This window comes from Schistocerca gregaria, chromosome 1 (assembly GCF_023897955.1).
Source record: "Schistocerca gregaria isolate iqSchGreg1 chromosome 1, iqSchGreg1.2, whole genome shotgun sequence".
Classification (NCBI taxonomy): domain Eukaryota; kingdom Metazoa; phylum Arthropoda; class Insecta; order Orthoptera; family Acrididae; genus Schistocerca; species Schistocerca gregaria.
In genome coordinates, this window is record NC_064920.1 from 462,824,281 (window position 1) to 462,847,932 (window position 23,652).

Genomic DNA, 23,652 nt, shown 5'->3' on the forward strand with positions numbered 1-23,652 from the left:
AAATGTTGGAGTCCTCAAGCAATGTACTGGGAGGAATGTGTCAGAGAGGACATAAGGAAAATTGGAATTCAGCTGTTGTGCCAATGATGGGTGGTGATATGGTTTGTTGGTGTCACCATCAGTACACATATAGTTAATATTCAGTAACAGATAAATGTGATGAAAGACAAAGATTCCACAGAAGTAAGATAGTTTTGTCATGAAATACATTAAGAAAAGATACATTTATAAACCACATACAAGATTTGAACAGGTTACAGAAAAGTAGAAAAACTCAGTAACAAATTTATAAAATATTACATCTAGTGATAGTTTGTGTAGTGGTAAATAATAATGATGGCCTCAACTTGCAGTACATAAAACTTTCTCATCATAACAGCCACTACATTTGTTAGACAAAATTATTCAATTGGATAGATATAAAATCTGATCACCAAATGGTGGCAGAACACACATACAAAAGGAGATTGTAAATGGGCAAGCTTCATTCAGGCAGAAGAGTTGAAGGGGGAGGAAGAGGGATGTAGGAGAGGTCTGTGGAGAGGTCAAGGAAAAGGGTTAGACTTAGGGAAAGTCAGCTAGAACCATGGGTCAGGAGAGACTTACCACACTGGATGAGAAGTAAAGTCTGACTGTTGGGGACTACATCAGAAGAGATTTGAAAACCTTTGTTAGTGTTAAATAGGTATCCGTGAAGATAGGATATATGAAGACTATTGTTAGGGCTGTCAGTAATACATAATTAAGACCACCACATAAAGAGAGTCAATTTGGGAGGACATTGGCCACATTCGCTTTATGAACTGTACTGTAGTCATGAGAATTCCCTCACAGTTGGTTGTGTGGCATCACGTATCCTTACAGGCATGTCAGTGTTTCCTTTAGTTAATGCAGAGTACGTACTGTGGACCATACTAACATTTTCTCATCAGAATGCCCGATTTCTTGCTGGAGAAATTGGCATCCTGTGAGTTCGGTGTAATAATTTCGTAGCAGTTGCATGGTAGTTAAATCTGAAACTGTTGCAAAAATTGTTAACAGCAAGTGATGGAGATACATATATACATTAAATCTCTCTCTCTTTATAAATTGAAGTCACCTTTTGATGTCCGTGTGTATGTGCAGGCTAATTTCAGAAACTGCTGTAGGGATGTGGCTCAAGTTTTCACTAATAGATACACTGACTAATGAGATAGATTTCTGTATATAATTTATAAATACATAATAATTTATAAATATTTTGTACAGACTGTCTGACATATGATGAATGAAAGTTGCGTTGTGAAAACTGTGGCATTACCATCCACCATACAGCTGCCCTAACATGAGAGAGAAGCAGAGCATTGGGAAGACAGCAAACAAAATCTGATTTGAATGTGGTTTGTTGGTCTAGCAGTGAAGCATGTGGTTCGAAACTGAAAGGTTGTGGGATGAACCTCAGCTGGGTCACTTTTTTTTTTAACATTCACCTCTCAGTGATATGGAGGTACACATTTTGTAATATGCTACATTTTCATACTACCAACTACTGATTACCTCAGATTAGCAATCACAATTTGCACTCTTAATTCAGTGCAAATTCTTCGAACATTAGGCAGTGGGTTACTCAGATTTGAAGTGTCTTAATAAACATTACCAACAGCGTTAAGGTAACCAACTCATCATTAGACTGTTATGTGTGACTTACAGTATGAAATAATCAAATATTTAACCAATAGTTCCCTAGCAGGCATTTGAAAACAACTGCAAAGTGTTCAGCAATTTTGTTTGGTTTACATACAGTACATTGTTTCACCAGTGCAGCAGATTACTGAACTTTCAACTTGCTGCTTTCCTTGAATCAAATGAAGACTGAGTCGATTCTTTGTGCAGCACATTTAAGTAGTTTGCCATAAAGAGACCAAATGCAGCAATGAATCTCAATAATGCATCACTATGATACTCAGCTTTATAAGAAGAGTGCTGGACACGAACAGAACATGTACAGCACGTGTGTTTTTGGTTATTTTATCTTTTCTTTGTGTCACCTCAGCCAGCCTCAAATACATATTGAATCACTCACACACATGTACACACATGATCCGCAAAGAATATTTGGTTTTTATCAGCATATTATTATCACGTTGATCTCCCATTTTGCCATAATGTGTCACACCAAATGTCAGTTGAATTAGGAACACACAACACTCGTGCTTTCTGATAACTATCCTGGTGTGTTTTGCATACATTGTGTAATTTATATGAAAGTGATGATATTCACTGACTTAATGTTGTTCTATGAATTTTATTCATAACTGTATGAAGTCACCCATAAACAAATCATCTGGCCATAGATACTTGAATGTACCTGTTCAGAGCCAGGTGCTACTAAACAATAATTCAGATTTTTAAAAATTTGACATCTACGATACTGAATCATTTATAGGTTGTGTGATTCCCAACTGTTCCATGTTAGTACATCCAAACATTTGTTGGAAAAACATCCACACAGTTAGGCTAAAGCATAATGATGATGTCAACATGTCTTCTTTATTCATTTGCATCATAAACAAAATAGTTTGTCACATGTAACAATATGCAAGTAGCATGTATCTAATGTATTCATTTTATTATATCACTTTTATTATTTTTGTTTGCATTTGACCAGCCGCATATATATCTCTGTCTCTGTCTCGTTCCTCTACTGCCCTAATTCTTAAATCTCTTTTCTCTATCCCTCATGTCGCATTTTCTCTACCCCCTCACCTTTTTGTACACCCTTCCCTCGCATTTTCTCTACCCCCCTTCCCGTTATCACTACCTTGCTCCCCCGTTTCCTCTATCCCTCCATCCGACCCCCCATTTTCTCTACCCCTCCCTCCCACCCCCATTTCCTCAGTCCCTCCCTCCCTCCCACCCCCAGTTTCCTCAGTCCCTCCCACCCCCAGTTTCCTCAGTCCCTCCCACCCCCAGTTTCCTCAGTCCCTCCCACCCCCCGTTTCCTCAGTCCCTCCCACCCCCCGTTTCCTCAGTCCCTCCCACCCCCAGTTTCCTCAGTCCCTCCCACCCCCAGTTTCCTCAGTCCCTCCCACCCCCAGTTTCCTCAGTCCCTCCCACCCCCAGTTTCCTCAGTCCCTCCCACCCCCAGTTTCCTCAGTCCCTCCCCCCCCAGTTTCCTCAGTCCCTCCCTCCCTCCCTCCTTCCCACCCACCCCCAGTTTCCTCAATCCCTCCCTCCCACCCCCCACTTCCTCAATCCTTCCCTCCCACCCCATTTCCTCAATCCCTCCCTCCCTCGCACATTTCTCTATCCTTCCTACCCTCCTCGCAATTACCAATTGCCCCCCCCCCCCCCGCACTCTTCGCGATTCCCGACGCCCCCCCCTGCGCCCTCCTCGCGATTCCCGACGCCCCCCCTGCGCCCTCCTCGCGATTCCCGACGCCCCCCCTGCGCCCTCCTCGCGATTCCCGACGCCCCCCCTGCGCCCTCCTCGCGATTCCCGACGCCCCCCCTGCGCCCTCCTCGCGATTCCCGACGCCCCCCCTGCGCCCTCCTCGCGATTCCCGACGCCCCCCCTGCGCCCTCCTCGCGATTCCCGACGCCCCCCCTGCGCCCTCCTCGCGATTCCCGACGCCCCCCCTGCGCCCTCCTCGCGATTCCCGACGCCCCCCCCCTGCGCCCTCCTCGCGATTCCCGACGCCCCCCCTGCGCCCTCCTCGCGATTCCCGACGCCCCCCCCCCTGCGCCCTCCTCGCGATTCCCGACGCCCCCCCCCCCTGCGCCCTCCGCGCGATTTCCGACGCCCCCCCTGCGCCCTCCTCGCGGTTCCCGATGCTCCCCGCGCCCTCCTCGCGGTTCCCGGTGCTCCCCGCGCCCTCCTCGCGATTCCCGATGCTCCCCGCGCCCTCCTCGCGATTCCCGATGCTCCCCGCGCCTCCTCGTGATTCCCTATCCCTCTCCCCCCCTGTGCCCTCCTCGCGATTCCCGACGCCCCCCCCTGCGCCCTCCTCGCGATTCCCGACGCCCCCCCCCCCTGCGCCCTCCTCGCGATTCCCGACGCCCCCCCCCCCTGCGCCCTCCTCGCGATTCCCGACGCCCCCCCTGCGCCCTCCTCGCGATTCCCGACGCCCCCCCTGCGCCCTCCTCGCGATTCCCGACGCCCCCCCTGCGCCCTCCTCGCGATTCCCGACGCCCCCCCTGCGCCCTCCTCGCGATTCCCGACGCCCCCCCTGCGCCCTCCTCGCGATTCCCGACGCCCCCCCCCCTGCGCCCTCCTCGCGATTCCCGACGCCCCCCCCCTGCGCCCTCCTCGCGATTCCCGACGCCCCCCCTGCGCCCTCCTCGCGATTCCCGACGCCCCCCCCCCTGCGCCCTCCTCGCGATTCTCGACGCCCCCCCTGCGCCCTCCTCGCGATTCCCGACGCCCCCCCTGCGCCCTCCTCGCGATTCCCGACGCCCCCCCCCTGCGCCCTCCTCGCGATTCCCGACGCCCCCCCCCCTGCGCCCTCCTCGCGATTCCCGACGCCCCCCCTGCGCCCTCCTCGCGATTCCCGACGCCCCCCCTGCGCCCTCCTCGCGATTCCCGACGCCCCCCCCCCTGCGCCCTCCTCGCGATTCCCGACGCCCCCCCCCCCTGCGCCCTCCTCGCGATTCCCGACGCCCCCCCTGCGCCCTCCTCGCGATTCCCGACGCCCCCCCCCCTGCGCCCTCCTCGCGATTCCCGACGCCCCCCCTGCGCCCTCCTCGCGATTCCCGACGCCCCCCCTGCGCCCTCCTCGCGATTCCCGACGCCCCCCCCCTGCGCCCTCCTCGCGATTCCCGACGCCCCCCCTGCGCCCTCCTCGCGATTCCCGACGCCCCCCCTGCGCCCTCCTCGCGATTCCCGACGCCCCCCCTGCGCCCTCCTCGCGATTCCCGACGCCCCCCCTGCGCCCTCCTCGCGATTCCCGACGCCCCCCCTGCGCCCTCCTCGCGATTCCCGACGCCCCCCCTGCGCCCTCCTCGCGATTCCCGACGCCCCCCCTGCGCCCTCCTCGCGATTCCCGACGCCCCCCCTGCGCCCTCCGCGCGATTCCCGACGCCCCCCCTGCGCCCTCCGCGCGATTTCCGACGCCCCCCCTGCGCCCTCCTCGCGGTTCCCGATGCTCCCCGCGCCCTCCTCGCGGTTCCCGATGCTCCCCGCGCCCTCCTCGCGATTCCCGATGCTCCCCGCGCCTCCTCGTGATTCCCTATCCCTCTCCCCCCCTGTGCCCTCCTCGCGATTCCCGACGCCCCCCCCCCCCTCTTCGCGATTGTCGATTCACTCCTCGCGATTGCAGATGCCCTCCTCGCGATTGCCGATGCCCTCCTCGCGATTGCCGATGCCTCCTCGCGATTCCTGAAGCCCCCCCCCCACCCCCCGCCTTACCAACGATTCCAGAAGCCCCCCGCGATTCCCGACGAACCCCACCCGCGCCCTCCCCCGATTCCCGACGCACCCCACCCGCGCCCTCCCCTTGATTCCCGACAACCCCTGCCGTTCCACCCTCCTCGAGTTTTCCTGCGCCCCCTCCCCCATCCACCCTCCTCGGGATTCTCAACACACACTCCCCTGCGTTACTCAAGCGCACCCCCCCACATCGCTTTTTACAACTGCAAACACCATCACTTTCCTGACCACCCTCCCCACATTTCCCAATCGCCCGCTTCCCGCCCTTGGTCCGTCGGCATCTCTCTCCCAAACACCCCTTCTCGACAAACCGCCACCTCCCTTGTTTCTTCACTACCCTCTCGTTTCTTGACTTGCCTCTGTTCTTGCTGTACTCCACTCAATCTCTGTGCCCCGCCTTGTACCACCACCTCCCTGCCTGGCTCCACATTCTACCTACCCCACTGTCCCCAAGCACACTAACAATTGTCATCCCACCCACCACTTCCCTACCCTGCCCTTCCTCCTACTTTTCTACCCCCCCCCCCTTCCACCTTCATACCTCATCCCTACTTTTCACCCCACCTCAACCTCTCTCCCATCTCTCCCTACCTTCCTCCTGTCTCCCTACACCACTTCCCCTGTCCATTCATGCTTCCTCTCTCTCTGTCTCTCTCTCTCTCTCTCTCTCTCTCTCTCTCTCTCTCTCTCTCTCTCTCTCTCTCTCTCATGATCTACCTTTTGAGAGGACTCCTGCAGTTATTTTGTATGCTTGGAAATTTATAATAGAGTAATCAAATGCTTGTACTGATATATTTATGTCGTCACAGGTCTTATGCCAAACCTGGCACCATCGAATAGCAAACGTGACCCCAAGCGGCGATCGAAGTGGAAGAAATTTAATACATACTTTGATGAGTCTACTATAAAGTTCAAGTACTAAGCAACAGAAAACAGTATCATCTGTGTAGTTTTAATGTGCATAAAATAAATCAGTGATACATGTTTACGTGTTGTTGTCGTATGTTATCGAACCCATGAGACCTAAAATTATGAACCTGACACAGTACTGTAACAACTCTGTTTTTATTTTGAGATTATATGAAAAAAATATTTTCTTTTTAATCTGAGAAAATTGCTTAATGCTGATATTGTTTTTATCATCACATATAAAATAAATTATCTGGAACACCAAATGTCTTAGCAGTGTCACAGTAAATGCCAATATGGTCTCTTCCCCCCCCCCCCCCCTCCCTCCCCCCCCCCCCAGACAAGTTTCTGTTGGCTAAGTTGACTTTTATTTTATCATAGGCTACTTCCATATAGACCTCTGAAAAAACTGGTGCTTAATAGGTCTATAGAGGTCTCAAAAAAAAAAAAAAAATGAAAGAAATCAACGTGAAGAGATACTAGTTAAAAACTAATTCAACTTGCAGTTGTGACAAGGTGGACTGACAGCTGTAACCCTACAATAACCCAAAGGCAGCAGCAAGGAAAGATGGAATTTCTATGAATTGAAGGTATTTAGGCCCAGTATGTGATGTGAAGGGGACTTAGAGTTTGGGAAATCAAACAAATCTTTACATTGAAGGACCTACCTCAGATTGTAGAAAGGTTCCCACAGACAGGTCGAGATGTCTTTACAGGAAGTTCATAGAGAATCTTGAGAGAATAGTTCATCATTGCAGGCAAAGAACTGGATGACCCAGTCAAATGGGATTTATGTACATACGTTATTTAATTAGGAAGCAAGTTTTATTCAGCAGTCATATCTGCATTTCCTCATACCTTAAGGAAATATTTTTTGTAATTTTACATAAATTACTTAACATTTCTTCACTGTTTCATTACATAGTTCTTAGAATAATTTTCACTATTTCAAGTCTTTGGAACAGTTGAAAAATATATATTTCAATTGACAGACAGTATTGAACAATACTGTTTAACACTGAAAATATAACACATTACAATGAAGCCAATAAGAGAAAATTAAGTGAAATTACTTTAAATAGTTGTCTGCTGCCATTTTACACCACCCTCACTCATGAAAATGCAGAAAATTTCCTGTAAAAACTATACTGTTCTTGAGTCCCAAGCATTTTATTGTTATTTATTCCTAAACTACCAGCCACTCAATATTTAAAAATAGTCCTCACATCAATATCAGACTCTTTCTCAAGCATAATTATGGAATACACTTCAAGCTTAAGTTACCCTTACTGCCAACTCTGCACCGGCATACTTTGATCTGTGGTATATATACCATGTGTTTACTAGAATGCTTGATAGATCGACACACAAGTTACCAAAGTACTGCTTCTTTTTCTCCACCCCTTGTCCATTCAGATGCAATAGAGCATATAGATGCATTACTTTTATCAAACAGCTTGTATACTGTGTCTCCAACAATGTAGTGTTGTACGTGAGAACAGTTATTTGTAGATATTGGTTTATTTTCTGGAAATTCACAATAAATTATTGCAAAGTTTTTCAGAAAATGTAGACCACTCATAAACAGAGGGATGGCAAATGCTTACTTAGATGAATTTATAACCAATAACGTGAACTGCCGTTAACACAACTGAGAAAATAATATTGATAATTGTAGCCATAATACAATCCATTGTTACACGGTTTTATTAGATACAAATTTGCCTTGACGTAAAGTGATTTCAACCATTTCTCTTTGGTTTTTGGTGATATATACATCTGACCTGGGGTATCCATTGTTTCATCACATTACCAAGGTGAATGCTGAGATGATTTCATTGAAAAAGCTGTGACTACTTCTTGCTGCATCCTTTGCCTAAGCCAATCGAAGTTTGAATATGTTTATGTATGTACATACATGGTCCAGCCACATTAATATGACAACCTATCGGAATCCTGAATAACCACCTTTTGCAGTACGGACATGCAGGAAGTGTCAGTGTTGTTCTGGAAGGTACTGACAGGGATGTAGAGCCATGCCAGCTCCAGTGCCATGACCAGCAGTGTTAAGTTTAACGACTGAGGATATGTGGCGTGAACAGACTAACCAATGTAGCCCCATCACAGAGTCTTGATTGGGTTTAAATCCAGGGAGTTTGGTGGCCAGGAGAGTAGGAGACACTCATCCGGCTTCTCTTTGAACACATGGTATATATACCACAGATCAATGTATGCCGGTGCAGAGTTGGCAGTAAGGGTAACTTTAAGCTTGAAGTGTATTCCATAATTATGCTTGACAAAGAGCCTGATATTGATGTGAGCACTATTTTTAAATATTGAGTGGCTGGTAGTTTAGGAATAAATAACAATAAAATGCTTGGGACTCAAGAACAGGAAAGTTTTTACAGGAAATTATCTATGTTTTCATGAATGAGGGTGGTGTAAAATGACAGCAGCAACTACATAAAGTAATTTCCTTTAATTTTCTCTCACTTGCTTCATTGTAATGTGTTATATTTTCAGCTTTTAACAGTATTTTTCAACACTATCTGTAAACTGAAATACATATTTTTCAACTGTTCCAAAGACTTTAAATAGTGAAAATTATTCTAATAACTAAGTAATAAAACAGTGAAGAAATGTTAACTAATTCATGCCGCTTTGAATGTCAGATAAATCATTCCATTTCTGCATTATTGCTGTCCATGAACAATTGTTGTACGGTGACAATGAACATAGTTGGTGGACCCATGAAAGTGATTGGACTGTGTCATTTAGGATTAAATGAGACCACTCACAGACTAACAGGAGCATTGATTCATTGACAGGCAAGCATTAAAAAGAAATAAAATGTCAGCTTTCGGAATAAATTTTTTGCCCAGTTAGAATACATAGACACACATACACGACCATGCAGGCTCAAACTGTGCAGTTGACATTGGTACTTGTCACAGGTGGCGTTGCCTCTGATGTGGTCCTGTGACAGTACTGAAGAAGGAAGTACTGGCTGGGTGGATTGGGTAGGTCTTGCATCCAGGAGTCCCACAGGGATATGACACCTGTGGCAAGCAGTTAGGGTAGGAGCTGCGTAGGAATAGACAGGAATGTCGTATAGGCTGGGTTGGGTGGGCTGTGGAATACCAATTTTAGAGGGATAAGAGGAATCTTGGGTAGGATGTTCCTCATTTCTAGGCATTATGATAGATAATCAAAGCTCTGATGAAGGATATGGCTCAAGTTTTCTAGTCCAGGGCAATACTAGGTGATGAGGGGGACCCTCCTATGTAGCTGATTCTTGAGGCGTGTCAGACTATGGCACGGGAAATATGTTTGTGGACTAGGTTTAGTGGGAGTGGCTGTCTGTGAAGGCTCTCATAAGACCTTCAGCACACTGTAGATATGCCGTCCCTGAGCTGCCAGGCTATATGAAAGGGACGTTTTGATGTGGAAGGGGTAACAGCTGGTGAAATGCAGGTGCTATCAGTTGTTAGTGGGTTTAATGTGAACGGAAGTGTGGATGCAGACATAGGAGAGGTGGAAGTCCACATCCAGGAAGATGGCACATTGTGTTGGGGAGCACCACATGAAGCGGATGGGAGAGGTGGTGTTGAGCCTGCAGAGGAATGAGAATAGATGTTTTCACCCAGAGTCCAGATCGTGATGATTTCATCACTGAACTGAACCAGACAAGGTGTTTGGGGTTTTGGGAAACTAGGATAGTTTCATCTAGTTGCTCCATAAAAAGGGTGGCATAGCAGTGCCATGCAGGCACACATGGCTGTGCCGAAGATCTGTGTACATATCTCCCCTTGAAGTAGTAGTGTGTATTAGGATGTAGTTGGTAAGTTGTATGAGGAATGTGGTAGTTGTCTTGAAGTCTGAAGGTCATGGTGTTAAGTACTGGCAAGGCCATGGGCACAAGGGAAAGTGGCATCAACAGTGACAAAAGGATGCAGAAGGTAAAGGAGGGGGGATGGTATAGTGTCTGTGAAGAGAGTGGTTAGTATCTTCCTAGACTTCCGCAGTCGGTTGGATGTGTTGGTCAGCATGAGTGTGAATTCTTTCAGTAGGAACACAATAACCAGCTACAATAGGGCGTCCAGGATTTTAGGTTTTCTGGATTTTGGGGAGCATGCAGTGTGTCAAGGTGAGGAGGAAATCTTGAACTTTCAAAATGGAATGACTATGTGAAAGATTGAAGGTGGAGGACTGGGGCATTTGGTGGAACCCTTCCAACAGGTAGTCACTACAGTTCATCATGACAGAGGTGGAGCCTTTGTGTGCAGGGATCTGTTTTGAGGCTGTGAATGGCTGTCCTATCTTCTGGTGAGAATTTAGTGTCCTTAGGAAGAGTGTGTGTGTGTGTGAGAGAGAGAGAGAGAGAGAGAGAGAGAGAGAGAGAGAGAGAGAGAGAGTACATACAGTGGTGTATTTATTCTGAAATCTAGCAAGTTTTTCCTCTCTGTTCAGTATGTCTGTCAATGATTCCACAATTATTTACATTCTGCCAGAACTTTTCACACTATTTTTGTACATGTATAAAGATAATGTATCTAACATGACCTATACTGTTGTGCTGAATGGCCAAAGCACCAGTAAGTAAAATAGATTCTATCTTTATATATGTTCCATATGAAGAAGCAAACTTCTCTTATTGTTTGGCTTTTATTTTGACAGCAGGTTACATGAACTGCGTATGTCATTTTAAGTGCAACCACTTGCGAAGTACTTGCAATGTAACTAATTAAATTAACGAATTAGTGGAAAATCTCTCTTCTCTCATTGATATAAAACATCCTATCCTGGACCTTGCTGATGAGTAGAAAACAGTTGCACTGTCAACTGAGGGATTACCATGGTTATTTCACCTTGTGCTGAGAAAATCATGAACATTAAACAAACATTAGCTCACTTCAGAATCAAAACGCTAGCTGGACGTCACTTCTGTTGACTTAAGGACAGCTTACACTTCTTCATTCCCTACCATAGCTTTCATTTCGTTTTATGTACAAGATCAAATGAGTCGAGGGCACAGAGGACTTTCATTCAGAGGAATTTTCATAAATAAATTCTTGATTTCTATGACAGAGCCACAACCTAATCTGCGCTCAGTGCTGTGAAACATTGAATTACATATGAAATTCTTACAAATGAGCAATAAAAAAGGAAACACTCCTGAATGGAAGAAAGGAAGCATCAACACTGTGATAAAGTATGACAACATTGGGCAAAGCCCAGACTGAATTGTAGACACATTTATAGTATTCGGTAAACTACACATCCCCCTTTAGCCATTTTTAGCATCTCGTTGGCATCTCCCATGATCATATTGAACCAATTGTATAAGTGGTGGTTAATGATAAAATCAGAATTAAACCTCAGCAAAGTTGGCTAATTATGGATTTGACATGTAACGAGGCCTGAGCTAGAGGCTGTCTCTCTATTTCTCTATTGAAGTAGGCCCTGTATACCAACTGGTGGTAATTATACAGTGCAGCTATTCAAAGAGGTCCAGTATAGGCTGTAACTTGGTATGTATGTATGTTAATGCGTTAAACGCAGAACTGATTTATGCTGGAAAACAATTAGTTGCATTCTTGGCCACCAGGTACAACTCTGGTGCTGTACAGCATCTCGTCGGCATTTCCCATGGTCGTATTGAACCAATTGTATAAGTGGTGATTAATGATAAAATCAAAATTAATCCTTGTCACTTGTTTGGCCTTTTTAGCCCATGTCCTGTACATAATCCATCACATATGGGAGCCTTTCTATTGTTCTTTCACGAATTCACAACCTCAGATTTGCTCCTGATGGCCAAAATTGGAATGAACGTTTTTCTGCCAGCTTGAGTTAGTTCCTCATTAACACATTAGAATGTCTACCAAGTTTCACTGCCGTACAGTAATTACAGCCCACACTGGACCACTGTGAGTAGCTGCACTCTAATTATAACCACCCAGTATGCTTCAGAGACTGATGATGTGTCACAGGAGAAGGTGAGAATAACATTGGCACAGAATGACTTGCATGTTGTTTACAGCATACTTTATGGACGACAACACCACTAGCAACAAACAACAGGTAAAGAAATTGGCTCAGATCACTATACACAATGCTGTGTTTATCACTGAATACATCATCTACCCTTACAATGAGCCACCTTTGTCTTCTTTGGTTGGTATTTATTCTACTGATATTTCAACGTTTGCTATGGACTTGGACTTCGTTGGAATGCTGTTATACTGAATTGTGATGTGACCTATGATAATCATGCTGTGTAGACTATATGTAACTATACACTGATCAGCCAGAACATAATGACACAGACCTATTGACGATATGAACCCATCCAGGCAATAGCAGTGTTGCCTGATGAGGAATGACTGCTGGTCAGTCGCATGCACGGTGGATGCAGTATCAGTAAGCATGCTGTCCATGTGTAGACTGGAGAAGGAGCATAATATGTTTGACCGAGAGCAGATTGTGTTGCCCCAACAAAACTACAACTGAAATGGGCATGTGACCATTGGCACTGGACTTCGGTGCAGTTGCATAGTTTGATGAATGTTGATAACCTTTCATGGTCCCAATGGGAGGTTGCAAATCCACCCTCTTTCAGGGGAACAGCTCCTTGACACCTGTACTGCGGGACGGAGACAAGCTGGCGGCAGCTCCATTAGGCTCTGGAGAACATACATGTGGGCATCTATGGGGACCAGTGGAGCTCCTGAAGGTACAATGACAGCCAAGGAGTATCTTACACTGGTTGAGGGGCCACGTACACCCCTACATGACGATCATGTTTCCTGATGGCAGGGGCATTTTTCGTCAAGATAATGCATCATGTCACAAGGCCAAGAATGTGATGAAATGGTTTGAGGAACACAGTGGCTAGTTCCAATTGATGTACTGGCTCCCCACCTGCCAGATCTGAGTCCGATCGAACACATCTGGGATGTGATTGAACATGGCATCAGAGCTTATCAGCCCCCTATCCAGAATTGAGGGGAATTAGGTGACTTGTGTGTGCAGATGTGGCACCATCTCCCTACGACAACTTAACAAGGCCTAATTGTTTCCATGTCATGACATGTCGCCGCTGTTATCAGTGCCAGTGTTGGACATATCGCCTATTAGATAGGTAGTCATAATGTTCTGGCTTATCAGTTTATGTACTCATTCTGACTTTCCAACAAAGAACTTAAGTACAGCTGTTTAGTGCAAACACAGAAATGGCAAAATTATTTAAGTGATATTTGCAACAGTTGTGCACTATTTTAGTAGTGAACATGAAGTCCAGAATGGGTCTGGAATTTTAAAAGTTACGGTGGTAACAGCTACATTAGTAAAATAAATATATGAGCAGCAGGAAATAAAAACCTCAAGCATTTAATAGTGCAACATGAACATTTGGTTGTGAAGAAAAAGACAGATTTTTTTTTAACTCAACAGTAGAACCAATTACACAAAAAGCATTGAAAGCATATCCTACATAAGTGTGTACACCAATGAATCAGACCCCACCATTGCTGTAATTTACATTGTTTGATATAGAAAGTTATGGGTGGGGCTCATATCAATGTTGCTTGAGTATGTTTTTTCCAGGCAAATATATTTGTTTCTGATTTACAGTGTTCATTTCTGTTGTCACCTAATTCACAAATTTAAGAATAATAGAAATTCCTGGATGAAACACACACACACACAAATCTAAGTGTTGAATTATGAACTATAGTAAATGTTTCAGTATCCAGATACATATAGCGTCAGCCAGGATCAATTTTATGTGTCATATAAATAGTTCACAATCACACTCTGCTTGGACAGCTGCTTTGAAAGACATATTTAGACTTTCTCATTTGCACTAAACGAAGGAGTGGGATGGTAAGAGGCTGGACTCTTATTCAGGAGGGGGCAGTTGAAATCCCTGTTTGGCCGATCAGATTTAGGACTTCTGTGGTTCTCTTAACTCACTCCATTATTTCCTTTGGAATGAACAATGCTGATTTCCTTACCTACCCAGATACCATCTAAGCTGGTGCTCAGTCTTTAACAGCTTTCTCATCAATGAGACATTAAATACTAACCTTCCTTCCTTTCATTTTTTCTCATTTGTGATGTCATGACACTCAGCCCCTGATCTAGAGGTTCAGACTCAGACTTTATGAGGGTGATTTGACAAGTCTGGTAAGTTTCCATGAAAGAATGGAGCATATTTGTTTTGCCTGTGTGGTTGGTAAGCTTGATTAGCCCCAAGGATTGTATAAAGAATTTCGATGATGTACTGTTCTTGTTGACAGCTGTCTGAATTGGCATGTGTTGACTGCTTCTGAAAATGGAAAAAAAAAACAGTTTTGTGCTGTTACTAAACATTTTCAATTGAAGGATTGAACTGCTACACAAATCAAAACAGAATTGGATGAAGTACATACATACTGTGCACCATCACTGAAGACCATTTACTTTTTCATTAATGAATTTAAACCTGGTCAGACAAGCACCAAAGACGAAGCATGCTCTTGCTGTCCGGTTGATGTTACACAATGGAAACCATTCACAAAATCTATGCATGATATGATAATGCAAAACCACCAAATAAAAATTCGTGAGATTGCTGAGGCTGTTGGCCCCTCAACCATAAAACTGCATAGCGCCCTGCGTGGAGAATTAGCTATGTGGAAGCTATGTACGAGGTGCGTATCATGATTGCTCATGGTCAACCATAAAGCTTCAAACATTTCAGCAATCTGCAAGACTTTCTGCATGGATTTGTGTCTGGTGATGAAATCTGGATCCATCATTACACACCAGAGTCAAAACAGCATTAAAAACAATGGACAAAGGCTGGTGAAAGTGCACTGAAGAAGGCAAGGACCATTCTGTCGACTGGTAAGATGAAGACTACCAGTTTTTTGGGATTGCAGAGAAATAGTCCTCAAAGTACTGAAAAAGACAGAACCAGAACTGGAACCTATTACGCCTCATTCTTGAATAATTTGAAACTTTATTGGCAAAAAAAAAAGACCAAGTTTGGCACACAAAAATTGCTGTTTCGTCAGGGTAATACACTATCCCACACATCAGCAATAACAATGATGGTGAAAATGCATGAACTGGGGTTTGAATTGGTTGCTTGTCCATCCTACTTACCATACTTAGCCCCTAAGTGACTTCTTCCCTGCCATTGGATAGCCACATTATGTACTGTGATTCACCACTCCACACAACATTTTTACGCTGTTCAATCGTCCAATGTTTCGCTCCTTACACCAAGTGAGGCGTCGTTTGGCATTTACTGGCAAAATCTTTGGCTTATGAGCAGCCACTTGACCATGAAATCCAAGTTTTCTCACTTCCCAACTTACTGTCATAGTACTTGCAGTGGATCCTGATGCAGTTTGGAATTGCTGTGTGATGGTCTGGACAGATGTCTGCCTATTACACATTGCAACCCTCTTCAACTGTCGGCAGTCTCTCTCTGTCAAAAGATGAGTTCGGCCTGTAAGCTTTTACGCTGTATGTGTCCCTTCTCATTTCCACTTCACTATCACATCAGAAACAGTGGGCCTATGGATGTTTAGGAGTATGGAAATCTCACGTACAAACGTATGACACAAGTGACACCCAATCATCTGACCACATTCGAAGTATGTGAGTTCTGCAGAGCACACCATTCTACTCTCTCACGATTTCTAATGACTACTGAGGTCACTGATATGGGGTACCTGACAATAGGAGCAGCATAATGCACCTAAATAAAAAAACGTATGTTTTTGGGGTGTCTGGCTGCGTTTGACCACGTAGTGTATTTTTGCTTATAAAGGATAGCAATGCCCTCATAGTACTACAGACTGAGAGCTGGATGAAACTAGGTGTTTTGTCAGTGAAATGCTAAATTCCAACAGTAATGTATACTGTAAAGATAGGTTGAACACTAATAGCGGAAGTGTGTTTATAGTTACAATAATACCTAGTGAGGTTAATACCGATTATGAATGCAAAATATTTGGCATGAAAAAGTTGGATCAAACATGGTCATCAGTTGCTTTTATGGACACCCGCCTCAAGAGCAGTAGAGGTGGAACATTTGAGAGAAAACTTGGAGAATATTTCTCGTAAATCTCTGCTTATGGTGCATTACACTAGTGTAAAAAACTTAAGGACAAAGATAACTTGTTTATGATATAACTGACATAACATAACTGACATAACATAACTTCATGATACATGGACCATGCATAGAAAGAACTGCTACGTTATAGTACAAAAAGTAAATGAAAGACATACGCAATGGGACGAACATAGATGACACCTTTATTCAAACACTGAAATTACACTGAAGTCACCACGATTCATTATATTTCCCTGGACATTAGTAATGCTGGATGACAGTGCAAGCTCCCATGCTGTCCACAAGGATGGTAAGGACATCTGGTGGGATGGAATTCTGTTCCTCCACCATTGCGACTGACAACAGCTGGATGGTCAGTGGTTATTGGGGACATGTTGCAGTACGTCTCCCCAGTGCAACCCAGACACGCTCATTGGGATTTATGTGGGGGAAGGGGCTGGCCAGTTCATTTGCCAAATATCCTTTGATTCCAATAGCTTCTCCACCTGTGTTGTTCCATGCGGTCATGCATTGATGTCCATAAAAATGAAGTCAGAGCCAAATACACCTTTGAAAAGATGCGCATGGGAGAGGAATACAGTATCACAGTAATGCTGACTGGTGAGTGTACAGTATTAGGTCAGTATACCCATGCAACATTATGCCTCTCCACACCATAACACGTGGGCCACCAAAACATGTTTGACAATGCTGAATGTGACAGTGAGAGGTAGGCACACGAAAAGCGGCTGACCACTCGATTCTGTTTTTCTCAATTCAATAAACTTTACCAACAGCCGTATACTTTCGGTTGTTTTATTTTATTTCGAATGCAGCCAGTTTCAGTAATTCTTTCGAGGATTCAAGATGGCCGCCGAGTGAGATCACAGGTATTTTCTTCGTCCGCTAAAATAACTTATTTAAGAGGAAATAGTGCCAAGTTTAAATATTCTTTGTTTTTATTACTTGCTGTAGTGTCCGTTCTTGTCACACAACTGAATATTAGCGCCCAAGCAGAGCTTGTTCTTGAAAAAACTTGTTCTTTAGCTGAGGTCCCGATAATCGCGACATAACCCGTAATTCTGCGTGACATAAACACAACAAATTCTATTCAAGTTTTCTTGATAGTGCAAAAATCGTTTAAAAAAGACAGCTACTAATTTAATCAGTGTCCATTGTCGCAATAAAAGTGTAATTAAACATTTCTAAATCGTATTTAAGTAACACATTTCGTATTGTTTACTAGTTAGATAGACGCGATCTAGGTCTAAATTTTCCGAGTTATAAACGTTTAAAAACCTGACCAAACACGCCTGATAACTTAACTTCTCTAAAAGCAAAGTAATTACAAATTCATTCTTCTGTTTTTGCATCTCTAAATCAGTAGTAAAACAACAACCACCGCACATAAGATCTTTGTGTCGTTTTTTTTGCTTGCAGACATACAATCTCGCGACCTTGACAAATTTAAAACATTCTTTAAACTTAACTATTCTTTCGAAACTGACCATGAGTGAGAAATGTGGGAGCTGTTATAGGGTAGTGAGTAGAGGGATTTGTTGCCAATCTTGTAGGAAATATTTTCACTGGGGGGGATGCAGTGGGGAGAATGTTGGGAGAACAGAAGAGGCTCTCTCCTGGAACTGCAGAGTATGCAGTAGGAACATTTTGATTGGGGAGCAGGAAAGGAAAATCTGTGCCCTTCAGGCACAGTTGGAGGAAGCAAGGAAGGAACTGATAAGGATCAAGGGAAATAGGGGGGAGGAGGGTGGTTGGGAACTGGCAGCTGGTAGGAGGATAGGAAGAAAGAGAACGCGATCTGATAGTTTTATCATCAACACCAAAAACAGGTATCTGCCACTGCCAGAGTTAAGTGGAGAAGAGCCTCAGGTAGAACGAGTAGCAGGAAATGTGCAGCACACTTCAACCCAGGCCAAGAAGCCTAGGAATGTACAAAGTGTTAGGAAGAAGAAAGTGCTGCTGCTAGGTAGTAGCCATGGGCGAGGTGTAGGCCCTCAGTTACAGGAAAGTTTAGGGGCAGCGTACCAGGCCACCAGTATCTTCAAACCAAATGCAGGGCTAAGTCATGTGATAGAGGACCTAGGGTCTTTATGTAAGGATTTTACAAAAGAGGACCATGTAGTGATAGTGGGTGGGGCGGGAAACAGTTTGGACAGGGATGGGGCATATGAAATAGGTGGCGACCTGGACAAGATAGCTTCCCTGACTCATGGCACCAATGTACACTTTGTTGAGCTGTTCCGGCGTCATGATCAGCCACGCCTTGATGGAGCTGTGAGGCGAATCAATGTGGGGCTGGGGATGGCTCTGAGGACGGCCAACTTTGCTCATGTTTCTCTGGTGCCCGTCGGGACTATCAACAGATGGGGTTTCACTAGGCATGGCCTACACCTAAACAGGACTGGGAAGGGAAGATTGGTACAGCTGATTCATGAAAGTATAGGGGGTGGATCTTGGGCCACACATGGTCAAATACCTGTTGTCATAGGTAGGAAAAGTAGGTCTTTTTTAGGATAAATCCAGACAACAGGTTCCCCTGCCTAAAGAGTATCTCTAGCAGTTCAAAAAATACTGAAACAATCACTCACAAGGCAGATTATAACACTTCAAAAATCACACATACCAGATGTCACAAAGAAAAACAAACCATTGGAAAGAGTAACATGGGGCATTTCACAGACTTAACAATCCTCCATCAAAACATGCAATCAATAAAAAATAAAATACAAGCATTAGAAGTTGAGCTCCAATCTTTGAACTGCACAGTAGTTTGTATTACTGAGCACTGGTGTAGAGACACAGAAATCCAACATGTAGTATTATCATTGTATGAAAGGGCAAACTCTTACTGCAGAACTACTTCAATGGGTGGAGGATCATGCAGAAAAGGAACACAGTTCAAATCTAGACATGACCTCAGTACAGTAAGTGAAGACAAACACATTGAAATATCAGCTATTGAATTATCAGGGCTCGATATCACCAAGAAATTAATCATTTTGTGTGTGTATAGATCTCCCAGTGGTAGTGTGGACACTTTTTTCAATAAATTAACAGAAGTTCTAGATAAAGTCTCAAGTACAAAGGTCAACATAATTCTGTGTGGGGACATAAACATCAACACTAATATCATAAATGAATCCAGCAGCACCTTCATAAATATCCTTCAAAGTTTTGGCATGTCCCTATTGGTCAATAGTGCAACAAGGGTTACTACAATGACTGCATCAGTAATTGACCATGTGGCCACAAATATAGACAGGGAAAAATGTGATGTAGCTGTAAAAGATCTCGGACTATCAGACCATCTCTGTCAAATAACAACAGTAAAATCAGGCATCGAATCATTCCCTAAACTACAAGCCTATAAACGACATCTATCAGAAATCAAAATAAAAGATTTTTCAAAAGAACTAGAAAAACAAAGCTGGGATGAAGTGTATAAGGAAACCAATGTGAATATGAAATTCTCCAAATTCTCCACATTGTTTAAATTGAACTTTGAAACAGCATTTCCAAAAGTATGCATGACTGTATCAACATCTCACAAAAACAGATGGATAACAGCAGGTATTAAGAAGTCCTCCCAAACACTTAAACACCTCAGTTCCATGAAAAAGATTCACAATGATCCAGAATTCTTAAATTTCTATCATAGATACAAAAAGATTTATAGGAAGATGCTGATTGCTGCAAAAAAGTCATTTGATGACAAAATAATATATAATGCAGAGAATAAAAGCAAAGCAGTCTGGGATGTTATAAAAAAGGAAACGGGGAGAGGCAAACAAACACAGAATAACATACTGCTAAGGGAGGGGGATAAGGTAATAAATGATCCACAACACTTAGCAAACTATGTAAACGAGCATTTTTCAAGTATTGCAGAGAAGTTACAGCAAAAATTCCCCAAAACAAATATAACACCTGCAGAAATTGTTGCACTAGATACAATGATGTTACTTCCAACCACAGAGAATGAAGTCAATAAAACTGTTCAAAAGCTAAAAAATAAAAAGTCAGAAGGCTTAGATGATGTACCAATGTGTGTACTGAAACAATGCATAGGGATTATACAAGGCCCATTAACAAATATAATAAATGAATCCTTCACATCAGGGACATTTCCAGAGCAGCTAAAACAGGCAAGAGTTGTACCTTTGCTTAAGAAAGGTAATGCAGAAGACATAGAAAAGTACCAGCCCATTTCCCTGCTGTCAGCATTCTCAAAAATAATAGAAGCAATTATGAAAGACAGATTAATGAATTATCTGAATAAATACAATCTTTTAAGCAAATCACAGTTTGGTTTTCGAAGTGGCAAAAATACAGAGTCAGCCATAGTAGAATTCACAAAAGTTGTACTTAATGCTCTTGATAAAGGTGAGTGTGTCACAGGCATATTTTTGGATCTTTCTAAGGCTTTTGATACAGTCGACCACAAGATTCTATTAAATAAATTAGAAGCATTACGAATAAGAGGGGTAGCTAATGACTGGTTTCGATCATACCTAACAGATAGGGTACAAAGAGTAGAGATAACACATACTTCAAATAGATCTAAACATTTAGTAAAATACTTATCAGAACCAAAACATATTAATATAGGGGTTCCACAAGGTAGCATATTAGGACCAATACTATTCCTGATATACATCAATGACTTTCCCAGTAGTGTTACTCATGGTGAGAAAATTCTCTTCGCTGATGACAGCAATATTATAGTCACTGAGAGAACAAGAGAACTCCTTACCGAGAAAGCAAATGAAACTCTCAAGGAAGTTTACGATTGGTCAATAAGCAACAAATTGACATTAAACATAAAGAAAACTAATGCCATGAACTTCAGTTTGAAGAGGAAAAATGACAATGTTAAACTAAATGTAGATGGCACCTCTATAGACTGTGTAACAAATGCAAAATTTCTAGGAATGAATATTGACTCTCAGCTGAAGTGGTGCGAACACACAAAGGTACTTGCAAACAGAATGTCATCAGCATGTTATGCCCTTAGAATTCTATCATCTGTGTGTAACATGCAGTGTCTTTTAGTTACATATTATTCATATGTACACTCAGTTCTTAGCTATGGCATTCTTTTTTGGGGAACAAATCCACAAAATATGAACACAATTTTCAAACTCCAGAAAACAGCCATAAGAATAATAACCAGAAATAGTAGTCGAGCTCATTGTAAAGATCTGTTCAAAACACTGGGAATTTTAACTGCTCCATGTGAACACATTTACCAGTCAGTTGTACACATCAAAAGTAACATTGGCAATTACTGCACAAACAGCTCTGTCCATGACCATGCAACAAGAGATAGACTCAACTTACATTTACCAAGAAAAAATAAACATAAAACTCAAAACAGCATTTTCTACCAAGGAATAAAACTGTACAATAAATTACCAAAAGAGATTAAAGAAATTTCAAAAATACACTTATTTAAGAAGGCAGCTAAAAAGTACCTGTTATGCAATACATTTTATACATTGAAGGATTACTTAGATAAAGCAGAGTAGGGGTTTGATAAAAAAATGTTATACAAACAAATAATAATAATAATGATGATTATAAAACATCCAATATTCCACATAACACCTTCACTTTATTATTTTTCTTCTTTTTTTCCTTTCTAGAGACACTCTCCCCTCAAGGTATGCATAGCACAATACTAACACCTCTTCCTCTTTCTGAGCTCAACATCTCACTCATTATGAAGGGATGCTGACTCAGTTTTTCAGGATAGCAAATGGGAACTTGCTGTACAGAAAATGGCCCAAGGATCACCTGTGTGTGTGTGTGTGTGTGTGTGTGTGTGTGTGTGTGTGTGTGTGTGTGTGTGTGTGTGTGTATGTAGTGAGTGAAGTGTTATGAAACAATGTGTGTATAGTGTGTGCAGTGACTGATAGTGAAATATGAGTGAATAGTGTGGCATTACATTATTTAATGAGTTATTTGTAAATAAATTATTGTATACCAGGAGTAAAATCTAATGATTGTCTCTAACTAGAAGTCTGTAAATATATGTGTATACGAATTAGCTTATTGTAAATTGATCTAAGCTTGTAAATACTTTGACATGTCCTATATCCTTGTAAAAAGAAATCTACGGATGAATAAAACTACTACTACTACTACTACTTTCTGCTATCTTCAGGCCCCAAACCCTCTTCTCAAATCAACGACCTTATCGTATACCGCCATAAAACTGGATACCGTGAATCCCAATCATTGTGCAACAGATTCATGCAAAAGAGTGGCAATCAGTAGCACAACAATTGAGGTTCACAGTATCCAGTTTTATGGCGCTATACGATAAGCTCGTTGATTCGAATAAAGCGTATTGGGCCTGAAGATCGCAAAAAGAATTGCCGGAATTGGTTGCGTTCGAAATGAAATAAAATAACCTAAAGTATTCGGCAGTTGGTAAAGTTTATTGATTTGAGAAGTATGTATCAGCCAATGTCTCCTGGCCATAATTGACTGACAGAGACCCGATTCTGTTGCCCGCACCACGGGTAGTCGAGCTCAACTGTACTGGATACAGAGTGTGCAAGCCGTGATGCACCGTTGAACCCCCAGCTTGTTTGGGTATGTGGCCAAGCCCGAGGGACAACAGGGCTCAGTGCAACAGGAAAACGGACAGTGCTGGCTAGGTGGGAATGGCTTTCCGCAAATGAGCGTATTTGCATTCTGAATTGTTGCCACTCCTTAGAGAATCATGAAGGGCTGATATCCTATGAAGAGATCATTCTTGATCCGATGTACAGAAAAATAATTTGTGATGTTAAATAATGGATGTTACACAGTACTGCGTAATACAATAGTGAACATTATACAAGCAAGTTTTTATTGGTTTATACAATGAGGGAATATTGACAACTTATGTTAGAAGATAGGTTAAGGACAGGCAAACCAATGTTTAAAGTTTTTTATTTGTAGAAAGCTTTTGACAATGTTGACTGGAATACACACTTTGAACCTCTAAAGGTAGCAGGAGTAAGCTGCAGGAATCTAAACATTATATACCACTTGTGCACGAACAACATGGCAGTTAAGGGTCTAGGGACGCAAATGAAAAACAGTCGTTGAGAAGGGATGGAGACAGGGTTGTAGCCTATCCCCAACATTCTTCAATCTAATGCTGAAGGTTAGATGGGTAGTTTGTGTAACCAATGAGAAGATCCTGAAT

At 43.2% G+C, this 23,652-nt stretch overlaps 1 protein-coding gene across 1 annotated transcript in view; it reads left to right on the forward strand.

The window, feature by feature from the left end:
• Positions 1 to 6,395, forward strand: part of LOC126352550 (28S ribosomal protein S18a, mitochondrial) — a 49,645-nt gene extending 43,250 nt beyond the window's left edge. Inside the window, exon 4 of the mRNA XM_050002696.1 lies at positions 6,217 to 6,395. Coding sequence (XP_049858653.1) covers positions 6,217 to 6,329 — 113 coding nt within the window. The 3' untranslated portion in view covers positions 6,330 to 6,395. The remainder of the gene's footprint in view (positions 1 to 6,216) is intronic.
• Positions 6,396 to 23,652: the final 17,257 nt, after the last annotated feature.